The following is a 25,605-nucleotide window of genomic DNA, read 5'->3' as shown; positions in this document are numbered from 1 at the left end:
AATTGTGACTGACAGAATACAACAAGCTTCATAAGGGAGTAAATGAACTGTGAGGCTATTGTCAGTATGCCCAACTGTTTAAAGGGTGGTCCACACACTTGTTTCCCGTAAATGATGAGTTACCCCATCAGAAATTTCATATTCAAAATCTGGTATCAGTAATGCAAAAGTAGCAAAGCTTAGATGTTTAAGAAGAACTGTTACACGATTTCCAATTCAGGTACTTTTCAGTATAAACACCAACTAATTCAAAATATCCTGTTTCTTTTATTGATGAGTAATGAACTTAGTGACAATCCATTTGCAGAGAACTGGTCATCATTTTTAAGAAAATACTATAAGGGGCAATCAGAAAGTTTCTGTTTGAGGGATTTGCTGCAGGGTATATGTGACATAGTGTGACTATGATGTGGATATGTAAGCACTGACATGTAGACAAGGGATCAGTGTGGCATTCATGCCTTTCTGACGTCTGTGCAGTAATTGTGGAAATGTGAACATTATTACCACATCCATCTAAACAGAACCAATGTGGTGTTAGTCTTTTCTTGGCTGCTGAAGGAGGAACACCAGTGGACATCGATCAGAGAATGAAGAATATGTATGAGGCAGGACATCTGTCGAAAACCTCCGTTGTGGAAGGGGGTATCAAGTTCTGTGCTCGTCTCCATTCAACAGAAGATGCACATCACTACCCCAGATGTCATAAGGCAGGAGTTACACCAGTTTACCAAGTGGGGCTTTTCAACCTGGTGCATCAGTGAAATGAATGGCTCATTGCTCACAGTGATTTTCCCTGATTGGCGCACCAGTTCTGGACTGTATGGCCTTCAAACAGTAACTTCTTGATTGCCCTTCTATTTGCATTTTCCTGTGTTGAAGTTACTCTGTTAGACTTGATTATAGTACTTGCATTGTGTCAGCAAAGACAATTATATCTGGGAGAACTGTATCTGCTTCTTTGATGGATGATGGAAGATCATCGATATACAACAGGAACAAGAGTGGACCCAGTATCAATCACTGGGGTAGTTATTTAGTTACTAACCAGTTAACACACACATCGATATTTGCTCCACCCACGTACTATACACCTTTAGTGAGTAGCCCCTATCCTGAAGATGCAGTATCATTTTGTGTACACACATAGTTTCTTAATTTAAGTCTCTGCATCATTTTAGATAGATAGTTGAAAACAGGTTACCAGCAAGATCTCTGATACTATCATTATATTTCAAATTCTCTAAGAGAATACTGTGAACTACACAATCAAATTTTCTCCACAAGTTAGTTACAATGTTTGAAAACACAGAGAGAGGTCAGTAATTTTTATGGTTAATATCTGCAGCTGTCCAGAAGTTTTCAAAGGTGTCTTAGTAACCTACGAGAAAAACAAAGTGTGTTGTTCAGATTAACCGCAGCCTTTCACTGTTCCAACTCAGCTACTCATCCATAATACCTGTTGTTCTGCAAGTACTCCCTAATGTTCATCTACATGTACATCTACATCTGCGCACATACTCTGCTGGAAATCGTAAGATGCATGGCAGAGGATATCTCCTACCACTATTAATCATTTCCTTTGCTGTTCCACTCACAAATAGAGTGAGCGTAAAACTAATGTTTATCAGCCTCCATATGAACCCTAATTTTTCTTATCTTCATGCTCCTTATGCAAAGTATATATTGGTGGCAGTAGAATAGTTCTGCAGTCAGCTTCAAATGCCAGTTCTCTAAATTTTCTCAATAATGTATCATGAAAAGAACATTGTCTTCCCTCCAGTGATTCCCATTGGAGTTCATGAACCATCTCCGTAATACTTGCTTGTTGATCGAACAGCTTCGATGTCTTCATTCAATCTGACCTGATGGGTATCCCAATCACTTGAGCAATACTCAAGAATTGGTCCACTTGTGTTCTGTACATGGTCTCCTTTATAGACGAGCTACACTTTCTTGAAAATCTCCCAATAAACCGAAGTTGACCATTCTACTGTCCCTTGTTTCAGTAAGTAATTAAGTTAATAGTTTTGGATTACTCCTTCTGGGTTACTACTTGTTGGAGTGCAGTGTGCCATTTTACTCCCTGTGACACATAGCAGCCATCCATGTTATGGAATGGATTAGGGTTTTACTGAAGTACAGAGGGTCACATTTTATTAAAAATAGGTTAATGTGGTATACTGATTACTGGTGATATTGGTCTAATATGTTTGTGCATTTATTGTGGATTACAGTAATGTGTAACATTGTGCTGTGGGGCAATCTGTATGCTGCGATCACAGTATAGAAACTTTTACTATTCTGGGATGACCAGTTTCAGCAATCTTGTTGTACGTTGCGTAAGATCAGGTGTTGACAGAATAAGGCTGTTGCAACAGGTGTGTTTGGAAGTACAAAAGTTTCTATACTGTGATCGTGCCATATGAAGTGTGTGCATCATTCCCAACAGTAATGTCTGTTTCATCCAACTTTTGTTTAATCCATACTACAAGACATGTCTCATAGTTTCATGTACCATTTGTTCCTTAAACTACAAAAAAACCTGATTGATTAGTAACAGCATAAGTGTTCACTTAAAATAAAAGCAGGAAAATGCCTCAGAACACAACTATTTGTCCACTGTACTGATGCATAAATTTCCACAAGTTCTATTACCAGAGACCGATGGAATTCATTATTTCAAATTTTTATTGCATTAATGCCCAGTTTAAAGTACAAAAATAAAACAAACAGTTCCAAAACACAAGAAAATTTTTGTGCACTTCCACAATCTTCCATTGCAATACATTTGAGGTCAGTAGAGTGTCAGAATGGTAAAAAGCCTTCATACTCAAATTGTAGTATGCTGCACAACATATTGTATTTTCATGTTTCTTTCACTGCACTTCTTGTCAATTTGTGAGAGTTTCAATTTTTTTAGCGTTACAGGTGGTTAACATCCACCATCTTTTAGCATACCACTGGATGGCATTGTGTTAGTTGACACAAATTAGATTTCTGTTCATTTTACATTCTCTTGTAGTTGTCAAGTTTCACCTGTCCCTATGAATATCTGGGTGTTCCATGATTGTAAAGATAGAGGAACAAATGTGGACTTAACTGCCTGTTGTCCTAAACAGGGCTTCATGAGTATTACCATTTTTGCTTGTTTCATTAGTAAAACATATTGAAATCCAATATATGACTAGACCAACACTTGTATAGCAATAAATATTTTTTTTCTGACATAATCATAATTTATGTATGAGGGTGATTTAAGTAAAAACCTTAAATTCTATAAAATTTAGAAAATTTGTATGATAGAGTCGGTAGGCGGCAGTGGTATTCCTTGAGGTTCAGAAAGTGACTGACAGGTGTCAAAGTAATGCTGCAATGCAGGAGAAGGCCACAATATCCACTACAAGATGGTTGCCCCATTGTCATCATCCACCACAATTGATCAGTAATTGAAAATCCTCAGAGTATGACAGCACAGTACAATGATTCATGTTTGTTGTTCTAGCAATGGAAATAGCCACAAGTTTGAAGATTTAGTGTTGATGCAGTGCAGAATATTATTCATAATGTACCAGACTTCAATAAGATATCTGCAAGATGGGTAACACATCAGCTCACTGCCGAATTGAAAGACTGTGTCAATGCCTGTGAAGAAATTTTACATCATTTCTGTGTCAGAGGTAATGCATTTCTAGGAAAAATTGTTACAGGCAATGAGACTTTGATCCACTATCACCAACCAGAAATGGAAAGGTCAAGCAATGCCACAGCTCATTGCTGAAACCAAAAATTTCCACACTTAACCGTCTGCTGGAAAAGTCGTACTGATTCTCTTCTAGGATGAAAATGTAATAATTTTTGATTATTAGGTGGATCGGGGAGTGATAGTCACCAGTAATTCTTATTCAGACATGCCGAAAAATCAACTTCACATATTCACAAGACTTTGATCCTAGTGGCTTTCATCTGTTTGGTGTAGTCAAAGAAACAATTTGGTGCACGCGTTTCAGAAGTGACGAAAGCAGGCGTTTCAGAAGTGACGAAAACCACGGTGCATGACTGGCTACACACACAACGAAAACAATTCTCTCATTGCAGTGTCTGTACACTTCTGAAGCAGTGGAATACGAGGGTAATCCTAAAAGTAAGGTCTCCTATTTTTTTATAAGTACAGAACTCTGTTTGTGTTGCAGTTGGTCACACTCTTATGAAGAGTGCTTCATGCGCTGTGTGTAAACATGTGCACGCCTCACTGAGGCGCTCAGTCTTGGCTTGGCAGCCATTGAGAATGGAGCTCCTGTTGGATGTTACCGCCAAGTGTGAATTGCGTGCAGTTATTTGGTTTTTGAAAGCAAAGGGCACTTTGCCGATTGAAATCCATCGCCAATTGATGGAAGTATATGGTGAGTCGTGCATGGATGTCAAAAATGTTTGTAAGTCATGTTGAGAGTTTGTAGCTGGACAGACCAAAATTCGTGATGAACAAAGGAGCGGGAGACCATCAATTTCTAAGGAGACAGTGTTGAAGGTTGAGCAAAGCATGCATGAAGATCGGCGAATCACCCTGGTTGATCTCTGCATGTTGCTTCCTGAGGTTTCCCGAAGCACCACTCACAGAATTTTAATGGAAACATAGAACTACCGGAAGGTGTGCGGAAGATCGGTGTCACGCATCCTGACTGAGGACCACATGTGGCAGCGAGTTGATGCTTCCCGCGCATTTCTTCACTGCCTTGCAGCTGAACAGGACAACTTTCTGGACTCATTTGTCATGGGTGATGAAACCTCGGCATACCACTTTACGCCTGAGACCAAGCAACAATCACACCAGTGGTGGCATCCTTCTTTGCCAAAGCTGCAGAGATTCAGACAAACACAGTCTGCCAGTAAAGTCATGACAACCATTTTTTGGGATTGGAAAGGGGTATTATTGGTCAACGTTATGCCCACTGACACCAAAATTAATGCTGACAGGTACTGTGAGACTTTCAAAAAACTCAAACGGGCAATTCAGAACTGGAGAAGAGAAATGTTGAACAAGGACTTACACATTCTCCATGATAATGCTCGCCCACACATTGCTCGGCAAACTGTTGCTCTCCTACAACAGTTTCAGTGGAACATAATCACCCACCCAACCTATAGCCCTGACTTGGCACCCAGTGACTATCACCTGTTCCCTAAATTAAAAGAATATTTGGCCATAAAGCGATTCAGCTCCAACTACGAGGTGAAAGAAGAGGTTCATAACGTTCTGAACAGGATGGTGGTGAGCTGGTTTGACATGGGCATACAAAAACTGCCACAGCTTCTACAAAAATGCATCAACAGAAATGGTGATTATGTCAAAAATAGCTAGATGTTCAAGCTGTAAACTGATGTAAACTATTGTAGAAATTAACAGGTCTATGTACTTAGAAAAAAACTAGGAGACCTTATATTTTTTGATTACCCTAGTACATGCATTTAACATCAGGGAGAGTAAGTCAAAAAATGACATTTAGGTTTTTCGTTCATTGTTACAATTAAAATATTATAGCACTTAAAGGTTTTCATTTGAATCACCCTTGTAGTAAGGAAATGTGGTTCTGCCTTGAGCAAACACAATTTTTTCTTGTTTTACTACCTATACATGTTTCAGAGAAGTTTCTCCACCTTCAGTGGGTTTCATTAATTTTCTGTTGAACAGTATACAAAGAATTTATGTATTATGACGTTTACCGGTTTTTAACATTATAGTATTTACATTACTAAATAATGGGCAGGGTATTAAAATCAAGAATAAATATGCATCTTATAAGTATATATATTGGTGTTCACAAATCTGTTTGGCATTTGCAGCACAGCTATAATTATTGTATTCCAATATGTCATCTACGGTTTTAGGCCTAATATGATTTTTTTTTTCTGTAGGGCTACTGTAATTATGTTATTCTGCAAACAAAGATTTGCTGTTTTACACTTTGACCATAATTTTTTAGGCTACGGTATTATATAAAAAAAAATGTGTTTAAATGTATGCTGATTGTGATTAGGCCTTGTGAAATGTAGACTGCGGAGGGAGAACACTTTATGTATGTAAATGTGTGTACTTACATTTTGTAGATCTTGTGTTTTCGTGGTTCTATTGGGTGCTTGAGTGGAGCTTCCTAACAGCCACTGTTTGTGTGATGTACATTTATTCTGCCATCTTGTCCTGGGTGGGAATTTTTAACTGTGTGTGTGTGTGTGTGTGTGTGTGTGTGTGTGTGTGTGTGTGTGTGTGTGTGTTATTGTGTGTGTTGGCACGCGCGCGCGCATTCGGTGAGCTGTTTTGTTGCTGTAGGTGAGTGTGTGCCATCTGTTCGTTGTTGTGCATACCTCTTTTTCAGATGTGTTTGTGTTTGTGTTCTGTGAGCTTATGTTCTGTGAGCTTATGTTCTGTGAGCTTATGTTCTGTGAGCTTATGTTCTGTGAGCTTGTGATTTTGTACTGGCGTTGATCTGTTTTCTGATGGGCATTGTGGGTATTTTCCATTTTTGTTTTACTTTTTGGGTTTAGTTTGGCTGTCATGTTTGTTTCATATCCATTTTCGACTGTTATTTGTTTGATTATTTGTAGGTCATTTTTGTAGTTGTCCTTGATGAGAGGAGTTTTATTCAATCTGTGTAGCATGTGTCAGATCCCAGCTTCCTCATGGGTGATGGGATGTTTTGTTGATGTATGGTTGTGCATGTGTTTCTGGGTTTTCTGAGTGTAGGAAATTGGTGTTGGTTGTTGTCTGTGTATTGTACTGTCTAAGTATATCATCATGGACTTGTATGGGGTTAGAGGATTCATCTAGAAGGCATATGACATCATCTGCGTAACAATACCAATATACTATTCTGTATTGTTTGGGTTTTTATGGCTTCAAATATTTTGTTTTCAGTGTGATTTAGGAAGATGTTGGCTAGGATTCCATTGATTGATCATCCCGTGGGAAGTCCTTCCTGTTGTGAGTAGAAGTAATTGTCACATGTGAAATAGCTTTGTTCTGTGATTAATTTTAGAATGCTTGTTATTTGTTTTATGTGGTGTTAGAGAATGTCTGTCTCCTGTTCTAATTGCTATTTGATGATGATGATGGTTTCTGTGGTGGGGACATTGGTATGCATGGATGTGATGTCAAGTGATGTGAGTTTGGCTGTTGCTGCTATGTTGATGTGTTTGATCTATTCTATAAGCTCTTCAGTGTTAGGTATAGTAATTCTGTTTGTGTTTATATAATGTTTCTGTAAGTGTGTGTGCATTTCTTCTCTGGCTAGATGATATGTGGGTGTGTTACTATAATTGATAAGTGGCCATATTGGTGTCTTCTGTTTGTGGACCTCTAGTAGGTTTTTTAGTGTGCATTCCTTGGGGTTCTTTTGTTTTAGCCATTTTACTTTTTGTTTTGTGACTATGTGTGAGATGTTTTTTAGAAGTGTCTGTGTATCTTGCACTGTCTTTGTGTTGGGTTACTGGTGTTTTATTATATCTTGTTCTCTTCTATAAATTTTAGGGTTTTACTTTTGTGCTACTCCTGATTTATTCCTACCATGGTGTTGCTCTTGTCCAGTTTTGTGATGGAAGCTCCATTGCTTCTATTGTTTTTTTATGTATTATTTTTCTCCCCCTCCCCCCCCCCCCCTCATTTTTCATCCCTCTCAATATGTTATTTTTGTTTTTCTTTATTATGCATCTGATTTCCTTTTTTGTTAGCTCTCTTGTTAATCCTGCAATGAAATTAGAGTTGTTTTCATCTCTTGTTGTTTTGTTATATTGTCACTTTTTGTTATTAGGCTCTCCATTGTCTTGTTTTTAAGCTGTGTGTTGACATTGTAATTAGATTCTCTTTCTACTACATTTAGTTCTTGTTTTGTCAAGTGTGTGTCAGTGAGGTTGACCAGTTGTAAATGGAATGTGTGGTATGTATGCTTATTGTATCTAACATTAGCTGGTGTGTTACTTTGCATAAGTCTCTGTGGTTTTTGTTGTTTTCCCAACTTTATTTCCATTAGAATTTCTGTGTTGTGTTTAACACTCTTCATGATGTCAATAAATATTTCTGAGATTTTTATATGATTTGTTAGTTCAAGATGAGTGTTGAATAGTTAAAAGGGTGAGCATGCTCTTCTTGGAATACAGATATTTAATTTCCTGTTCCAGCCAGCCCACTTCTGCTTTGTGCTTGGCGTGTTGTGCTGCAGGGGACATAATTTTTACAGTGACATGTGCATACTTAGGTATTACTATGAGTTTTGAATTTTATGTTAAGCATTGTCTGATGTAGTTTTTCTATTGTGCTTCTGAATTTGTTGCAAAACTTAGTCAGAAATGCCTGTCATGGCACTGAGTTAATCATTTTGTGGTTGAAGCTCTTTCCTTGTCTGGGTTTGCTTCCTAAAATGTAATAAAGAAATGTGGTTCTACCTAGATCAAACACAGATTTTTCTTTTTTTTATTACCGATACATATTTCAGTGTAGTTTCTTGAACCTTCAGTGGGTTTTATTTATTGTCTTTTGAACGACATATAAGGAATTTATGCATTGTGGTGTTCACCAGTTTTTAAGAGTATAGCATTCACATTACGATAAGTATTGGCAGAATATGAATGTGAGGAATAAATTTGTACCTTATTACTACATATTGGTGTTCACAAGTCTGTTTAGTATTTGCATCACAGCAACAATTATTGTCTTCTAGTATGTCATCCGCAATTAATAAGCTTTTATCAATGTTTTGCTTTGTCAATTCACAAATTTTAGGCCTAATATATTGATTCTTTCTTTATAGCATTAACGCCATTATATAGTGTTGTTTTGTAGACAAAAAATTGCTGCCTTATTCTTTAACTAGCGTTTTTTAGCTTACAGTATTGTTTTTTTAAAAATGCATTGAAGTGTATGCTGAATGTGATAAGGCTTTGTTAAATGTTGATTGGGAGAAGAAGCTGACTGTGTATGTAAATGTGTGTACTTACCTTCTGCAGGTCTCATGTTTACATGCTGCTACGGGGTGTTTTTCAGTGAAGCTTTCTAACACACACTGTTTCACTATTTATGTGATGTTCCATTGTTTTGTAATCTTGTTCTCGGTATTCTGGGTGGTAATTTTGAATTTTCAGTGATGCAGGCATGCGTGTTTCTGTGTGTTTGTTTCAGTCTTCTGATAATTCCTATAGAGTTTAAATATCAGTCACAATCACAACAACCTAATGCCACTACAGAATTCAAAATTCCCATCCAGAACAGGATGGTGGAACAAGTGAACACCACACACAGTGAAACAGTATGCGTTAGAAAGCTACACTCAAACATCCTGTAGAAGTGTGAAAACATGAGATCTACAAACAGTAATTATTCACATGTACATAGTTTGCTCTCCCTCCCTGATCAACATTCCTCAAAGCCTAATTACAATCAGCATACATTTTGAAGTATATTGTTAAACAGATAATAAATAAAACCCACTGAAGATGGAGAATCTTTCCCGAAATATGTATTGGTAGTAAAACAAGACAAAATTGTGTTTGCTCAAGGCATAGTCGTGTATCCTTATTACATATTAGGAAGCAACCATGGACAAGGAAATCGCTTTGACCACAAAGTGATAATCATCATTATTGGGTTGCTACAAAACCCACATTCACTATTGTTTGTTCCAAAAAATCTGTAGAGTTTCTGTCTGGTTGAAACAATGACAACATGTCAGTTTCTTTACAAAACTGAGACCTGAACCACTTGTTAAAACAGTGCAATAATAACACCCTGCTCTCAGTTTTGAAGAATAGCTGAAAAGTTAAGGAAGTTGGAAACAACACATAACCACGACAACTAGGAAACTCAACCTCTGAGCAACTGCTTGGAAATTGACATATGCATATTAACATGCACACAGGTAACTTATAGTCTGTGCATCTAAACATGTCTATGGCACTTGGCAGTTAGAAAGCCCCAGCTGCACACTTAAACATGTGTACAGCAGGTAGAGTGCCACATGCTATTTCTGCATCAGTATTTCATAATAAAGCCAAGGAAGCTGTTAAATAGTAACTTTCTGATTCAGAAACATCTTCATTATTTGAGAAAATGATTTGTTATTAGTGTGTGGGATGTCTGAAAATATATGGAAATCACGAATATATTACAAATAAAATGTCTCTTGAGCTGGCTGCACAACAAACATACAAATAAAGAATGCAAAGGACAAGGCAGCAGACCGTCAAGTTATGATCATTGTACCATGCTGATGGCTGATTGTCGAACATATGAAGCAAGCAGTACAAGAACAGCAAGAAAGGAAGACTCACTGCAAAAAACTGCTGCTCAATTAGTAGAATACTGAGAGAAACACTATGTAGGAAAGAAAATAAGGTCGTTTGTCATAGCTTGCTTCAAAATGGAAAATAAATACTCAGGACTCTGGAATGAATCTCCCGTCAACAAAAAATTGAAACTAACACCATGTCTACTAGTAATTGCTTTCCTGAAATTTCTATGTAATGGTGATACCATATTTGTCAGAAATTCAAAATCATTAGACGATAGCCAGGTGAAATTACAGAAACTAAAACTGACTCCCAGACTCATTTCCTACATGTAGCAAGTTTTTCCGACCAGTTGTTCTATAGTATGTTTTCACTCACCAAGGATGATGACTGTATGCAAACCAACAAATTGGTTTCATACGACAACTAATCTGATTTTATCAACCATTACCAGCTGCTATACAAACTCATTATCATAATAATATTGTACTTTTGAAACCAGTTATGAAATTCTCTGACGAATGCAACTTTGTTCTGTAAAACTATGAAACACTGAGAGATGCTTAGGGCCTTCAGGTCACAAGGCATGATAAATAAATAAGAAAGGAATGGATGGTAATGACGTCTATTATTTTGTTTGCATGAACCTTTGAGTATTAGTAATGCAGCAGCATGTATTACAGTTTCCGTGGCTGCAGACATGACGTGGCAGACAATATGAAAACAATACAACAAATAACATTGCAAACAATGCGAGTATAGTGAGAAATGTTCTCTGCCAGTGTGGATGGAAACAGTGGCATGAAACAAAGTCATACATAGAGTCATACACAGATGCAAAACACTGTAGGAAATAATTTTTCCAACAGAAAAAAGTTTTCAGTGGCAGTGTGGACGTGTTTTTTTGCAGTGCTGACATCAATATTTGGCTTTAGACTATAGTCCTTTATGAGTGCTTGTATACAACCCCTGTGTGAACTGTGTTCATTTCAGTTATTCATTTCCTTCGTAGGGTGTGACGTAAGTGCACAGTATGCCATTTCAAAACAGTGGTGGATTGAAAGTACCATGTGAGAAATATGTTACACTTATCATTAAATGTCAATCAATAAGGCATCAATCATGTAAGGCTTAGAGATATTTTGTGATAACTAATGTGCAATACAAGATTCAGAGGAGTAAGCTGTTATCGTAAGGGATAACACCATGGTTAGGTGTGTTAGAGGTTTGCAACTCGATGCATCCCATTATTTTTTTTTCCCCCTTAACTTAGCATTGTCATCATGTTCATTATGATCATAATACAATGTGTTCTGCAGTATTCGATGTTGTTAAACATTTCTGTCAGGTTAGAGAAAGAAGGATGAAATTAACATTTACTTGTTTGTTGTGAATGTGTAGCAATTTCTTGGTGTGTGGTTAGGCAGAAACCTAAGAGGACAGCTTACATTTATGTGACTGAAATGAGCAGCAATAAAATTCATATTGTTCCTTGTCACAAATGCTTTGCTGTCTTTCCGTTGTTTCTGAATATATGGCTATTTCCTAGTGTGTGGTTAGACAAGAATCTAACAGGACAGCTTAAATTGCTGCAAGTGAAATAATGAGCACTAACATTCGTCTTCTCCCTTGTCACAAATATTTCACACATTGTGCAACTATGAATATATTCCCCTAAAGAGTTTTAGCTACAGCTGAGATTCTCCTGTTGCTAATAAACATCAATTTGATGCTATAGTGATCGACAAATTGATAGTCTCATTCCCGGTCACCTTCATAGTGCCACCACGTTACGATTGTCAGTTCCTGCAAAAAGTAGTATTAACCATCATCGTTGCATGGTGAAGCTAAACACTGAAAATTTTGTGGATTACATAAGAATTTCTTCCCTCGTGTCTCCCCTCTCTGCAACAGCATAAAATATTCCTTTAAGTCCACCACCACCCACGGTGTAGACCGTCTGTGTTTTGTGCCACTTGTAACTCGTTAGGTCACCTCAGATGTCAATAGGAAGAAAATGGAATGAAGTCAAGCTAGACGTCAAGTAAGAATGTAGAATTGAGTAAACTTTATTAGGAAGAAACATAAAAACAGGGAATTTTTAGTATTGATCTTATGATCTTTTCAGAGGAGCTACAAATTGATGTTGTAGAACCGTGAAAAACGTAAAATCGGAGAACAAAAAAACTGAAGTTCCACTGTAGTTAGAGAATTCAATATTCTGAGCTCTGCAGTGTCAAGAGTGTGTTGAGCATACCAAATTTCAGGCATTGCTTCTCACCACAGACAATGCAGTGGCTGATGGCCTTCACTCCACAGCTGAGAACAGCTGCATTTGTGTAGAGTTGTCAGTGCTAAGAGACAAGCAACACTGTGTGAAATAAGTGCAGAAGTCAATGTAGAATGTATGATGAACATATCTGTTAGGAGAGTGCAACCAAATCAATGTTAACAGGCTATGCAGAAGATGACTGATGTGAGTGTCTTTGCTAAGAGCACGACATCGGCTGCAGCGTTTCTCCTGGTCTGGTGGCCATATCGGTTGGACCCTAGCAGACTGGAAAACGTGACCTGGTCAGATACGTTCTCCTTTCAGTTGGTAAGAGCTGATGGTTGGGTTTGTGTGTGGTGCAGATCGCACAAAGCTATGAGCTGAAGTTGTCAACAAGATGCTGTGCAAGCTGGTGGTGGCTCCATAATGGTGTGAGCTGTGTTTACATGTAATGAACTGGGTCCTTTGGGCCAGCTGAACAGATCATTGTCTGGAAATTGTTATGTTCGACTATTTGGAGACCATTTTCAACCATTCATGGACTTCATGTTCCCAAACATGTCACTGGGCCACAGTTGTTCACGACTGCTTTGAAGAACATTCTGTACAGTTTGAGTGAATGATTTGCCCACCCAGATCACTTGATATGAATCGCATTAAAAATGTATGGGACATAATCAAGAGGTCAGTTCATGCACAAAAACCTGCACTGGCAACAAATTCGCGATTATGGATGGCAATAGAGGCACCAAAGCTCAGTATTTCTGCAGAGGCTTACAAGGACATGTTGAGTCCATGCCACCTCAAGTTGCTGCACTACTCGAGGGAATAGGAGACACGCCACAGTAGCAGGAGGTATCGCAAGACATTTGCCACGTCATTGTGATAGCTTTTGGTTCAGTGGTGCAGTGAGTGCTATGTTTTTAATTTTTGTACTTTATGTTCTAAACGTATATTACAGAATCTGAAATCTATGAAGTTTGTATAAGATAAGCCTTGAAATTTGGCACAATACAAATTTGGTACATTACATGTTTCAAAGTTGTGCCTTGTGTGATCTGGAAAATGCTACTCGGTAAATTTAAAGAATGTTCATTGTCAGAACACCTTCCTCTACCAGTGTTCCTCCAGTCTTTGGCATAAGCATCGTGAAGTTCTCTTACCAGAGGTAGTTGAAACTCGCCTATTGTCATTTTTCACCTTGTTACTACTGTATGGAGAGCATGAGCCTTTAAAATGCACAGATTCAAGACATCAGAAAATAAATTTTTGTATCATTTCAGTCTTCAGCACTGATTTGACTGAATTTAGTAGCATGTCATTGTAGTCAGCTGGAACTCATTGTGATTTCATGATCCTTTCACCAGTGTTCCTGTCCATCTTTCGTGTCTCAGACATTTCTGTGGTATTACAAGTGGCCAACATCCACACTTCTTTTTTTATTGGACCATTTCATGGCAAGCATTATATCAGTGGACATAAGCTGGATTTCTCCTCGTTTCAATTTGTCCTGTGGTTTGGGCCTGTTCTGCCCATTTTTATGAACAGTAACACATGTGGATGTTCCATGGTTATGAAGCTAGAACAACAGGTCTAGGCTCAAATGCCAGTTTTTGACATAAATAGGATTCCCACATTCCATGAGAGAATATACTGTTTGCATGATAATACTAATCAGCAAATTTAAACTTTTTTTTCTGCATCTGGTTTGTAAAAGAGTGCTTTACCTAATTTTGGGTTGTTGAATTCATTGGTAAAATCAGTTTTTCTGTATCACTTTATATTTCCTAGATATATAGCAGAATAAAAAACAGTACTATCAAACAGGGCGATTTCGGAAGCTGGGGCGAATTGTGACAGTATGGCTTATTTGCTCTTTGCCATATTTTGCGTCAATTGTTTCCCTAGGTGAATAATTGACGAACAGTCTCAGTGTTAAAAATCCATGCAGAATGGTGAAGTGGAAACTTTCTATTGTTGCTTCGAGCGGGAAGTTATTTTAACTGTAATTGTCGACATACTCAGTAGCTAACAGCATCGAGACAATTTCTGTACAAGTTTGTCGAGTTTCTCGTACAAGATTATAAAATAACGATGGTTTTTGTAAAACAGTGTTCTGTGTGGGGTGATTTTGGAAAATGCCAAGAACGTATAAGAGCAGGAGAGGTGCTACAGTATAGTGTAATTATGACTCGGAACTTTGAGATAAAGCTGTTCGTGATGTTCAACATGGTAAATTATTGTAAAGAAAAACGTGTGATTTGTATGGTATACCTAAATCAACCCTACAAAATAAAGTGCAGGAAGCACATCCGAAAAAAATGGGAGGACAGCCAGTGCTAAATAAAGAAGAAGAAGAAGAAGAAGAAGAAGAAGAAGAAGAAGAAGTGATGAAGCAAGGTATCTTGAGGGCTGCACATTGGGGATTTCCCTTCACTAAATTGGATATTAGATATTTAGTTATGGCTACCTTGATAAATCTGGCCGAAAAGAGAAGAAATTTTGTAATAATTTGTCAGGAGAAGAATGGGTGCATTTATTCCTCAAACGACAGTCAAAAAATCTTTCCGTTCACTTAAGCGAAAATATTAAATGAGCTCGTGTAGAAGTGAACAAAGAAACTGTTAAGATGTTTTTCTCCAATATCAAGGCAAAGCTGGGAAATCTCCCACCCAGCAACATGATCAACCACAATGAAACCAACATGTCAGATGATCCAGGCAAGCAGCAGCTAATTACGAAATGAGGGAGTAAGCATGCTGAAAAAGTGATGGACTCATCAAAATCTAGTGTCTCAATAATGATGGCAGCCAGTGCTGATGGTAAACTGCTTCCTCCATACGTCCTTTACAAATTAGAGCATTTGTGAGACACGTGGGAAGGTGGACCACAAGGAACCCGTTTCAATAGGAACAAAAGTGGATGGTTTGACCTGCCAGTATTTGAAGACTGGTTAATTACAATCGCTTTGCACTATTTGAAGAGGCAAAACCGGCCAACAGTCATGATTTGAGACAACTTATCCAGTCACGTGTCTTTACGTGTTATTGAAGAGTGTGGGCAGAACAATATTTCTTTCATTCTCCTTCCCCCCAATGGCACCCACCTCCTCCAACCACTCGATGTAAGCTTCTTCAGGCCAATGAAAGCAGTGTGGCGAGCTGTATTAACTGATTGAAAGAAACATACTCGTACAACCATTTCCAAGGATGCCTTCTCATCTCTTCTGAAGCAGACACTGACGAAGATTTCAGCAAATTCCAAGGAAAATATAAAGGGTGGATTTCGCGTCACAGGCCTAATCCCTTTTGATCCTGATCAAATCTTACAAAAATTGCCTGATAATGAGGAGAGCCATCAAAGCAACGCAGACGCATCGTCTTCCACTTTTGAAGAAATGCTCAAAGAAATTTGTTATCCTCCAAATAAGCTTGATAGTTCCCGCCGCCGCTGCAAACTAGACATTCAACCTGGAAAATCAATCACTGGCAGAGATTTACAAGGAAACGAAAACAGTGCTGAAACAAGTGACAGTGCTTCTAGCAGTAGTGAAAGTGAAAACAACACATCATCCAGTGAAGTTTTACTGCTGAAAGAAGAGGATTTTCTTGTTGCAGAGTACAAATATAAATGTGGAAACTAGGAGCAAACAAGGCAGTATGTGGGAGTGGCCACAAATGTTGGTGCTACGGAAGTAAGTGTGAAATTATTGCGCCCACACGAGAACAGTGAAAACATATTTGTGTTTCCTAATGCCCCCGATGAAGACACAATACAAAAATTGCAAATTTTGAGTGTACTTCCCACACCAGTTGAAAAGAGCGGAATGTTCATTTTTCAAGAAGATGTGCTTTAGACTCAAAGACAATAGTTTATTTAAAGTGTTTGCAACTTAATTTGGAATGATGAATGAGGAAAATTATTTTGACCTTTTAGTTAAGTTACTTTGTTTCTGTCTGTTTCTAATATTTCAGTTAATAACTGTAAAAATTTTTTATTTAAATTCTTGCAAAATAAAAACGTATCTGTGATATATAAAATTCATTGTATCATTCCATATCACTTATTTGCTACAAAGAGCTACCTTTTAAAAAAAATCAAATGAAAAGCATGTAGAATTTTTTTTTAAAAAAAGGCAGTAACTGTTCAAATTCACCCTCTATATACTGTAACTTCGGACAGATATTTACAAAACACACATATCCAAAATCACCCCAAATCCATGGGGTGACTTTGGACACTTTATTTAACTGCCTCAGATAAATATACCTACTCATACACTTTCTAGTTCTGGGACATTTTATTCGTTACACATATACCTTACCACTTCCATAACAATCAATTTAATCTAACAATATATACGGAAGTTACAATCAAAATAACGACGAAATCATCCGAAATCACCCCATTTGGTGGTACTGTTGAATGTTGAAAGAATGAAAATAATAAGGAAATACATATTCATAACTTTATAACTCAATACTTTTTATATGTATATATGGATATGACACCAACAGTAGGTCTAAATTAGCTCACAATATAGTTTGAACTTTAATCTTATTTGGTATTCGAAAAATGTGGCAAAGGTGCACTTATTTTGTTTGCCATTTCATCACTGTCCCTAACAAGACCACAGCAGTAGTTACCCATCATCAAAAGTTCCCAGTGACCTCGATAATGGTGTGCCATTGTATGGATGTTTTGGTTTAAGTGTTCACTATGCACATCACTTACAGCTCTGATTTTCTGCAAAGAAATCAAGGTGAGAATGTAAAAAGTGAATATTAACTGACTTTCTACAGCTCATGTCCTTGTAGCTGTCTAACAGATAATTCAGAAATATAGTTATCACCTCTTCTGCTGCTGAAACAGTCATTCATCACTGCTTTGAAAGAGGAGCAATCAGCCTGTTCGATATTTGTGAGTTTTGTGCCAAAGGTGGGATCTTTCATCAATTTCATTATTTTTGGGCCAACAAATATAATTTCTTTCAGCTTTGCTTCACTCAATTTATAAACGTTTTCTTTCAAATGATAACAGGCTTAACCTCCTTTATCCATGGCTTTCACAAAGTTCTTCATAAGGCTCAACTTTGAGATGTCCCTCCGTTTTCCTTTCCAGATACATACAAGTTCCTTTATGCCATTCCTTGACTGTACAGTGGTTCTTAGTCTCACAGCTGTCACATAGGCACAGAAACAGGAGTATTTGGTGAACCTACCCTGTAGACCTGTGTCTTGCAGGTTACAGAGAGGAATGGGCAATCCTTCATTTCTGGCCACCAGCAAATGCACTAAATATACATTTTGATTGTTTATGTTCTATCTAGTTGTGGTTGAATGTACTACAGTGTTTGTATGGCAGAGTTAACTATCTCAAAAATGGTCTTTAGGCTAACACCACACCATCAGAACAGCGAATGCCATGGCTCGGCATTTTCCTCTTGGCCATTTTGCTGCAGTGATGGTAAGGCTCTGCAGGCAATATGAGGTGCAGAATGTTTATATTGATCACCAACAGGACAACTAGGATATAGTTTATATGGCTTCCTAACTAGATCAGTAAAGAGACATCTAAACAAAAGAACAGTAAAAAATGAAATATGGAAATAAACAACTGAAATATATATTAATTTGTATCCCAGATGCAAAGTGGCTGTTGAGTAGTGTAATCGGCCTTTGAAAAACAATAGACTTTTGTCAATCAGAACTTTTGATATGGACAAAATATGCTTTGGAATGTTTTATGCACTTTATCCACAATTTTTCCAATTTTTAACAACTTGTGCTTTGGTGTTGAAAGACTTTTCACTAAAAGGAAACATTCTCAAAATCAACATAAAGTGCTCTTTTGACAGAATTTCAGAGAAAACTGGTTGTCTGTTGGCAAATAGTAATTTTCAGTTTTTCCACACGAGCCATAAGCAGACAGAGTGCAGTGTAAGAATAAGGTCCCTCAAATTTAATTTATTTCCACCTTGACTATCGATAACATACCAATTCCAGTGTATTTAGATTGTTGTATAAATAAAATCTACATATTTCATCTGCAATAGATTGTCACAAATATTAGGAAAAATGACAGAACGTCAGAATCTTGCTGTATGCCACACTTATCTCCTCAAGCTGCACAGTTACAAAAATGAGTCAGATGCACCTTTCTTCAAGTCACATATTTCACTACAGACAGCTCTTTACCCAAACATTTCACTTCTACTTTCAAACACTTCAAATTCTGAAGAATTTTCAGCTGTTGTAGATAAAGACGGTTGTGCAGTTCCAGCTGATGTACTCAGCCGAGGAGTCTCACTTCATGATTCTGTCAGAGAATTGTCACTGTTATAGCTTCTAGTGAGAATCTAAAAGATATCCTCTTCACTACTGCAGGGATGAACCATTTTCTTCACAATAATATTTATGAAAATAGGAACACACTACCACAGCATTGAATGCACACAGGGACTCTCAACTGAGCAACTGAACAGCTGCTTGGTGCTCAGGAAGGAAGTATGACTCAACACTTTTTGAAGTCCAAAGAACAAAGGTACCTGAGTGGCAGACCATCATGTCTGGACCACACAGGGGTCAGCATACGTAAACACATCTAGAGAACCTGGAGGAAGGAGGAGTGAACATGTGTTAATACATCTGCAGTAAATGGTGGAAGGTGCAGCGATGCGTGCCAACACATCTAGAGCACTGACGGGGTTAATTTGTATGTTGTCATAAAATAGCACTATTTACGTATATTCCTTAAATATTTATACATTAAATTGTTGTGTGTTTGATATTAATTACAATGTTAGATGTTAAAATTTAGTTTTCCTTCTGCTTAGAGAGGACTTCATCAGCTCCAGCAGCTACATCATGCTACAAACCAGGATGGAACAGACCAACAGAAAAATCGCACATTGCCATTGTCCATTCAAGGTCTTCACACAAATCCAAAGGATCCAGAATCTCATATCCTCTTCTTTGACATTGAAGCTCTTATAGGTAAGACATAAAATGTTTATCTAGATTTGATGGTCTATAGGCTTTGTTCTCAATGAGAAGGCTAATGGTGAGTAATAGTTGTATGTGCAATATAATTTCCAAGTAAAATAACAAGGAATGAAGGAAGATTCACACAGTTCTCGTCATTGCAATCATGCCAGGTCTTTTGTTTTACATTGTACATCTACATGCATGCGCCATAAACCAGTGCATCTCAGAGGGTACTTCACATTACACCAATTATAGGGCTTCTTCCTGTTCCACTCACATATGAAACATGAGAAATATTAGTGCCTAAATGCCTCTGTGGACATTGCAGTTCCTATGTGAGTGATACATAGTGTTTTAATATATATCTGTATTACTCACTCAAAACTGGTTCCTAAAACTTCATAAGTGGGATAGCTGATAGATGGTAGCTATCTATCTCCACTTCTGCCAGTTCAGGTTTCTCAGCATCATTGTGGTATTCTCCTATAGGTCAAACAAATGTATGACCATATACACTGCCCATGTTTGTTTATGTTCAATATGACATGATAGACCTGTTTGGTATGGGTCCTGTACCTTTGAGCTATATTCTGGGATTGGTTGCACGAGTCTGTTATAAGCAATCTCCTATGGTAGCTGATTGCATTTTCCCAGTACCCTACTAATGAATAGAAGTCTTACACTTGTTTTATGCATGACTAAGGCTGTGTGATAATTTGTAATCAATGTTCTTGCAAATTGTCGCACCAAGGTACTTGTATGACTCAATAATTCCGATTGTGATTCATTGATTCTGTATAGTCATATAATATTACAGTTTTGTGTGTTAAGTGCACATTTAAATGCAGTTTCCAATCCTTGACCCACTTTTAAAATCTATCAAAATGTAACTGAATATTTGTGCAGCTTTTTTTTCGGACAGTGCTTCATTATAGGTAACTGAAAATTGTTGCTGACACTAATGTCTATATTACTGACCTTTGCAGTGATGTTAGATTGGGTTAGTAATTGTGGATTTTCCTTTGGTAAGGAACATTTGAAAACTGAGTTAAGCATTTCTGCTTTTGTTTTGCAGTCTTCAATTTCAGTTCCTGTGTCATCCATGAGTGTCTGGACACTGACTTTCGTGCCACTGACAGCCTTTACATATGACCAGTATTTTTTAGTGTTTTGTGAGAGGTATTCAATAAGATTCTGCTATGGTAATTGTTGAAGGTTTCACACACAGCGTTCTTCACAGGCAAATTTGTTTCCTTTAACATTCCTCTATTTGTAGCTTTATACCTTGCATTACACCAATTGTTTAATAGTCACAGTTGTTGTTAGAAGTTTATTTACAGAGACTGTATACCATGGAGAGCCCTCCCCATCATGAACTGTTCTACTGTTTATGTATCTGTCCAATGTATGGTCAACTATACTTTTAAATTTCTGTCACAGTTCCTCTGCATGCACTTGTCCAGAGGTAAATGCTCAAAGTTCTGCATTGAAATAACACAACTGCTTCTTTGTCTACTTCACTGAACATGTAAATATTTCTAATTGTTTTGGTTGCCTTTTGTACTTTAGTAATGTTTGTTGCTAAAACAGTCTCATGATCACAGTTTTAATAGGAGGTATTTATTGTTATTTCGTGGGATATCGTATCATGTCCACCACTTATAAAACTGAAATTAAGACAATTAGATATGAAACGGTTAAAGCCTCTTCCAGTATTACGGTAGGATTGGGGAACATGCATCCTGTTAAGCTGAGGGTTTCTCTAAATTTTTCATTTATATCTGGGGGTGTACCTTGTGGTTAATAGAAACATCCAGTTATAAGTTTATGCCTGCCCTTGGTACTGGGTGTTTTGCAAACAATATTGCACACAGCTTCAATTTCTGTCTCAATGCATTTGAATTTCGTGTCTACTGCAACAAATAAACCGCCTTCTTCCTGATAAACCTGTCCATTTGATATGCCTGTACACTTGAATATACATCAAAAATGTCATTGTTATTGATTTCAGGTTTTAACCAGCTTTCTGTATCTAGTATTACATGACCTCTATTGATTTTTATGAGCACTTCGAACTCTGGCACTTTGTTGTGAATGATTTGGCAACTGATCACTAGGATTTCGATAGTCTCATCTGCGGTGGGCATTTCATTAATTCATGAACTAATACTTCAGGTTCCATCAAAGGATGAAGTTCTTAAGATACGTACTGAGATATCTGTATTTGCACTGCAAGAATATATTTTTACATCTTATCTGCCCCTCCAGAAACAAACACGTGTAACAAGCTTCACCAGCGGCTGTTACTGTTTTTCTTCATGTCAATGAGAGTTTTTTGATAGCTGCATTTCATTTTTATTTGCAAATCACCCATGGTGCCTGTGCTGTAAATTTCATCGATAGATAAGATTTCCACTTAATAGAAACGAGATTTTTAATTGTTAGCACAGCATATAACTTTTCACATCTTCTGATAACATGTTTCTCTTTTCGTTGTCAACAAAAGCAGGAGACTAACTTGCTCTGCACATGTACATCTACATCTACATATATAATTTGTAAGCGATCTTATAGTGTGTGATGGTGGGTACTTCTAGTGTCACTATACCTTATCCTCTTATCTATTCCATTTACAAGTGATGCATAGGAAACATGAGTATCAGTAAACTTCCATATTAGCTTTGAAGTCTCAGATTTTCATCTTATGTTTATTCTGTGGGGGAGGAAATAGTATGTTGCCTGTCTTTCTCTGAGACATATTCTTTTAGGTTTCAGTAGTAAACCTGTCAATGATGCACATCGTTTCTCTTGTAGTTCCTGTCACTGGAGTTTGTTGAACATCTCTGTAATACTCACACCAACCAAATGATATTGTGATGAAACTTGCCGCTCACCGTTGGATCCTAACCATATCTTCTATTAATCCAACCTGGTAATTATTCCAAACTAGTGGTCAATACTCAAGAATTGATCAAACAAGTATTTTGTAAGCTAGTTCTTTCATGGATTAATTACACTTCCCTAAGATTCACCCTGTGCTTTGCACATGATTTCTTCTTGAGTTTTAGGAGCTGAGATTGTCGTATATTGTGTATTGTTTCTTCCTACATTTTACTTTATTATTTCAAAACTTTATGTATAAAGTGGAATCTACAAAGCATTATAAAGTTGACCACTGGGTGGCATGACGTGCATGTGGGTGCAACATTTTGAATTTCAATGGCAGCTTCACATTCAAGGCCATCTGGATCCTTCCTTCCACCAGCTTTTCTGAACTACACAGATGGGAGTTATCAACACGTCCTTTGCTCCCGTAATCCTCCTAGCTGTAATCTCCATTAACCCACTCTTCCCATACCCTCCACTCAACTGTTTCCCCCCATTCTTGTCCTGTCAACCTCTTAGAGTTCATATCTCCATGTCACCTTCATTGTGCGCCATTCTCCACTGACACCAACACCCATGTCAACATGCCTAACCCATGCATGTGCAACCCTTCCCTCCCGCATTCCTTGTTAAGAGACTGGCTCCCTCCCTCTGAGCTGCTAGCTAACCACATCAACCCCTCTTCCTGCCACCTCCCACCTCTCCCCACCCCCCACCCGCCAAACTGTAGTCCTATAGTTGTGCATCCAGGCTGTGTGGCTGTGTGTGTGTGTGTGTGTGTGTGTGTGTGTGTGTGTTTTAAAGGAGAAAGAGCAAGGCAAAAAAAGTGGTTACAGACAAGAAGAGAAAGGGAGGTGTAAGATGCACCATGATGATGAAAAAGGGTGCTAAAGGATATAAGAAAGAGCTGTGTGGAATGATCAGAAATAGAATGTAAGAATGGTTGACAAAAATTGTAATGAGATAGAGGTGGAGGAGGATGTCAAAGAGCTGTGGAGGACATATTTTGATTTGTTGAATCCAAATGGAGCATGAAGGATGACTTGGTTTTACAGGTGATAGACAGTGAACTGGAAATGAAGAGAGGTTTTATGTAGGAAAAAAAGTGGAGGCAGCACTGAAAAACACGATGGAAGGAGAGGCACTGAGCTTGGATGAACTAAGTATGGAAATGACCAGAGCAGCGGTGGACATGGGAACATGCTGGCAGTGTAAGTTATAAAAACTCCAGGATATTGGAACGAGGAAATAATAGAACTTGTAACAAGAAGAAAAGCCAAAAAGATTTTTAAAAAATTATAGGGCCCTTATCCTTATGCCACTGGGTAAAAATTTTTGAGAAGGTTCTAGAGAGAAATGCAAACAGTGAAAAGCAGTTGAGAGAAGAAGAGTGTAACTTCAGTCAAGGAAGGTGCACACTGGATGTTATATTTAGAACAAGATAATTAAAAGAATACCACTATGAGATTTGCTGATGATCTTCCTGACTGTAGAGAAAGTACACAACACTGAATGAAAAAGTAAAGTTTCGGAGGCACTGAAGAGGAAATGGATAGAAAAGTAGACAGTACTGAGGATAAAAGAATTTTAAGTTTTGTGAAAGTGAGAGGAGACACAACAGGATTGCTTAATCATAGAAACAGTCTGAAACAAAGAAGTGCATTATTGCCATTGCTTTTCATAGTTGTGATGACTGATATAATGACTAAAGTGGCATGAGTGTTAACCATAATAGATACAAAGGTGCCGTTTGTTTGGCCAGTGAATTTCTGGGACAGGGGCTACTTGAATACATCACATTTCATGTTTGTGCTATTTTTTATTACAGAGATATGAGGCCATCTTTAGTTTCTTTAAATGGAACCCTATGTTAAATTTTAGCATAACATGATGGGCTTAAAAAGACTGTTTCAAATATGTGTATATCATAATATTTAGGTGAATAGTTTTTGAGGCATAGATATGTTCTCTTATCGTGTTTGTTCTTTGAAGTGGCATTGTCCAATGCGACCTTTACTGTTGACCACTGAGGAACTTAACAGGGAAGGCGATGTTTTGCTGCCTCTCGATAACGCCGCAAGGTGATGCACGAGGTAGCTGGAGAGGAGAAGGGTATAAATGTGCTGCTGGGGTAATGAGACTTCGCATTTGCATCACAATTTCCTGGAGCAGTTAAATATTCTTCTAGTGTAGATGAAAGCAGAAAAAATACTGTTAGATCAATAAAGCGATATGGAGAGCTGTATCCTGATCGTGAACATCCTATGCACCAGCTTCTTGCATGTATTGCACAAGAAGCAACTTGAATCGGGATCATGGAACACCATACAGAGGACAAGGCAGAGAACTGCAACTGGCGAGGTACATGAAGAGGGCATTCTAGCGTTGACACATAACGACCCTACTGTTTGGTCACACCGTATCACCTCAGAATGTGGTATAAGTCAGAGAAGTGTTCTATGCACATTGCACCGGCATAGATTTCACCCATTTCACCTCTCATTACATCAAGCATTCTCCGGTGTGGATTTCTAACGGTGCCAGGAATTTTGCCTGTTTGCTCTGCAGCACCTACAAGATGATCCAACGTTTTTTCAATGAGTGCTTTGTACTGATGAAGCAACTTTTACCAACCACAGTATGTGAATTTGCATAATATACATTACTGATCAATAGAGAGCCCTCATTGGCTTCGACAGGTACAGCATCAGCAACCTTGGAGTGTTAACGTGTGGTGTGGCATCGTCGGAAATGTCATTGTGGGGCCATACGTCATTCCGGGTGTACTAAATGGCAATAACTATGCACAGTTCCTGTGAAACATTCTGCCCATTTTGCTGGAAGAGGTACCACTAACTGCGCGTCAGTGCATGTGGTTCCAACATGATGGCTGTCCTGCTCACTCTTCCCGTGTGGCTACAGAGCTGTTGAATGAAAAGTTCCCGGATTGTTGGATAGGACAACGTGCTGAAGTGAAGTGGCCAGCCCAGTCTCCAGATTGGACCCCTCTTGTGTGTGTGTTTTTTTTTTTTTTTTTTTTTTTTTTTTTTTTTTTTTTTTTTTTTTTTTCCCCCTGTGGGGAGCAATCAAATATCAAGTGTGTGCTCGAATACCAACTATGCCAGACGATATGAAGCAACGTATCGTCGAAGTGTGCGCTGATATCTCACGTGACACCCTCACAGCCGT

The 25,605-nt window shown here is 37.9% G+C and overlaps 1 protein-coding gene across 4 annotated transcripts in view; it reads left to right on the top strand.

Moving 5' to 3' along the window:
* The window catches only part of LOC126299335 (WD repeat-containing protein 7), a 324,063-nt gene that overhangs the window by 145,058 nt on the left and 153,400 nt on the right, over positions 1-25,605 (top strand). For all 4 annotated transcript variants that reach the window (XM_049991168.1, XM_049991166.1, XM_049991167.1 and 1 more), the window contains one exon: positions 19,380-19,539. In XM_049991168.1, the coding sequence (XP_049847125.1) occupies positions 19,380-19,539 (160 nt within the window). The remainder of the gene's footprint in view (positions 1-19,379; positions 19,540-25,605) is intronic.

Source organism: Schistocerca gregaria, chromosome X, assembly GCF_023897955.1.
Source record: "Schistocerca gregaria isolate iqSchGreg1 chromosome X, iqSchGreg1.2, whole genome shotgun sequence".
In the NCBI taxonomy this organism is placed as follows: Eukaryota; Metazoa; Arthropoda; class Insecta; order Orthoptera; family Acrididae; genus Schistocerca; species Schistocerca gregaria.
The sequence above is the reverse complement of the archived record's forward strand: the minus strand, read 5'-3'. Positions and strand labels throughout refer to the sequence as shown.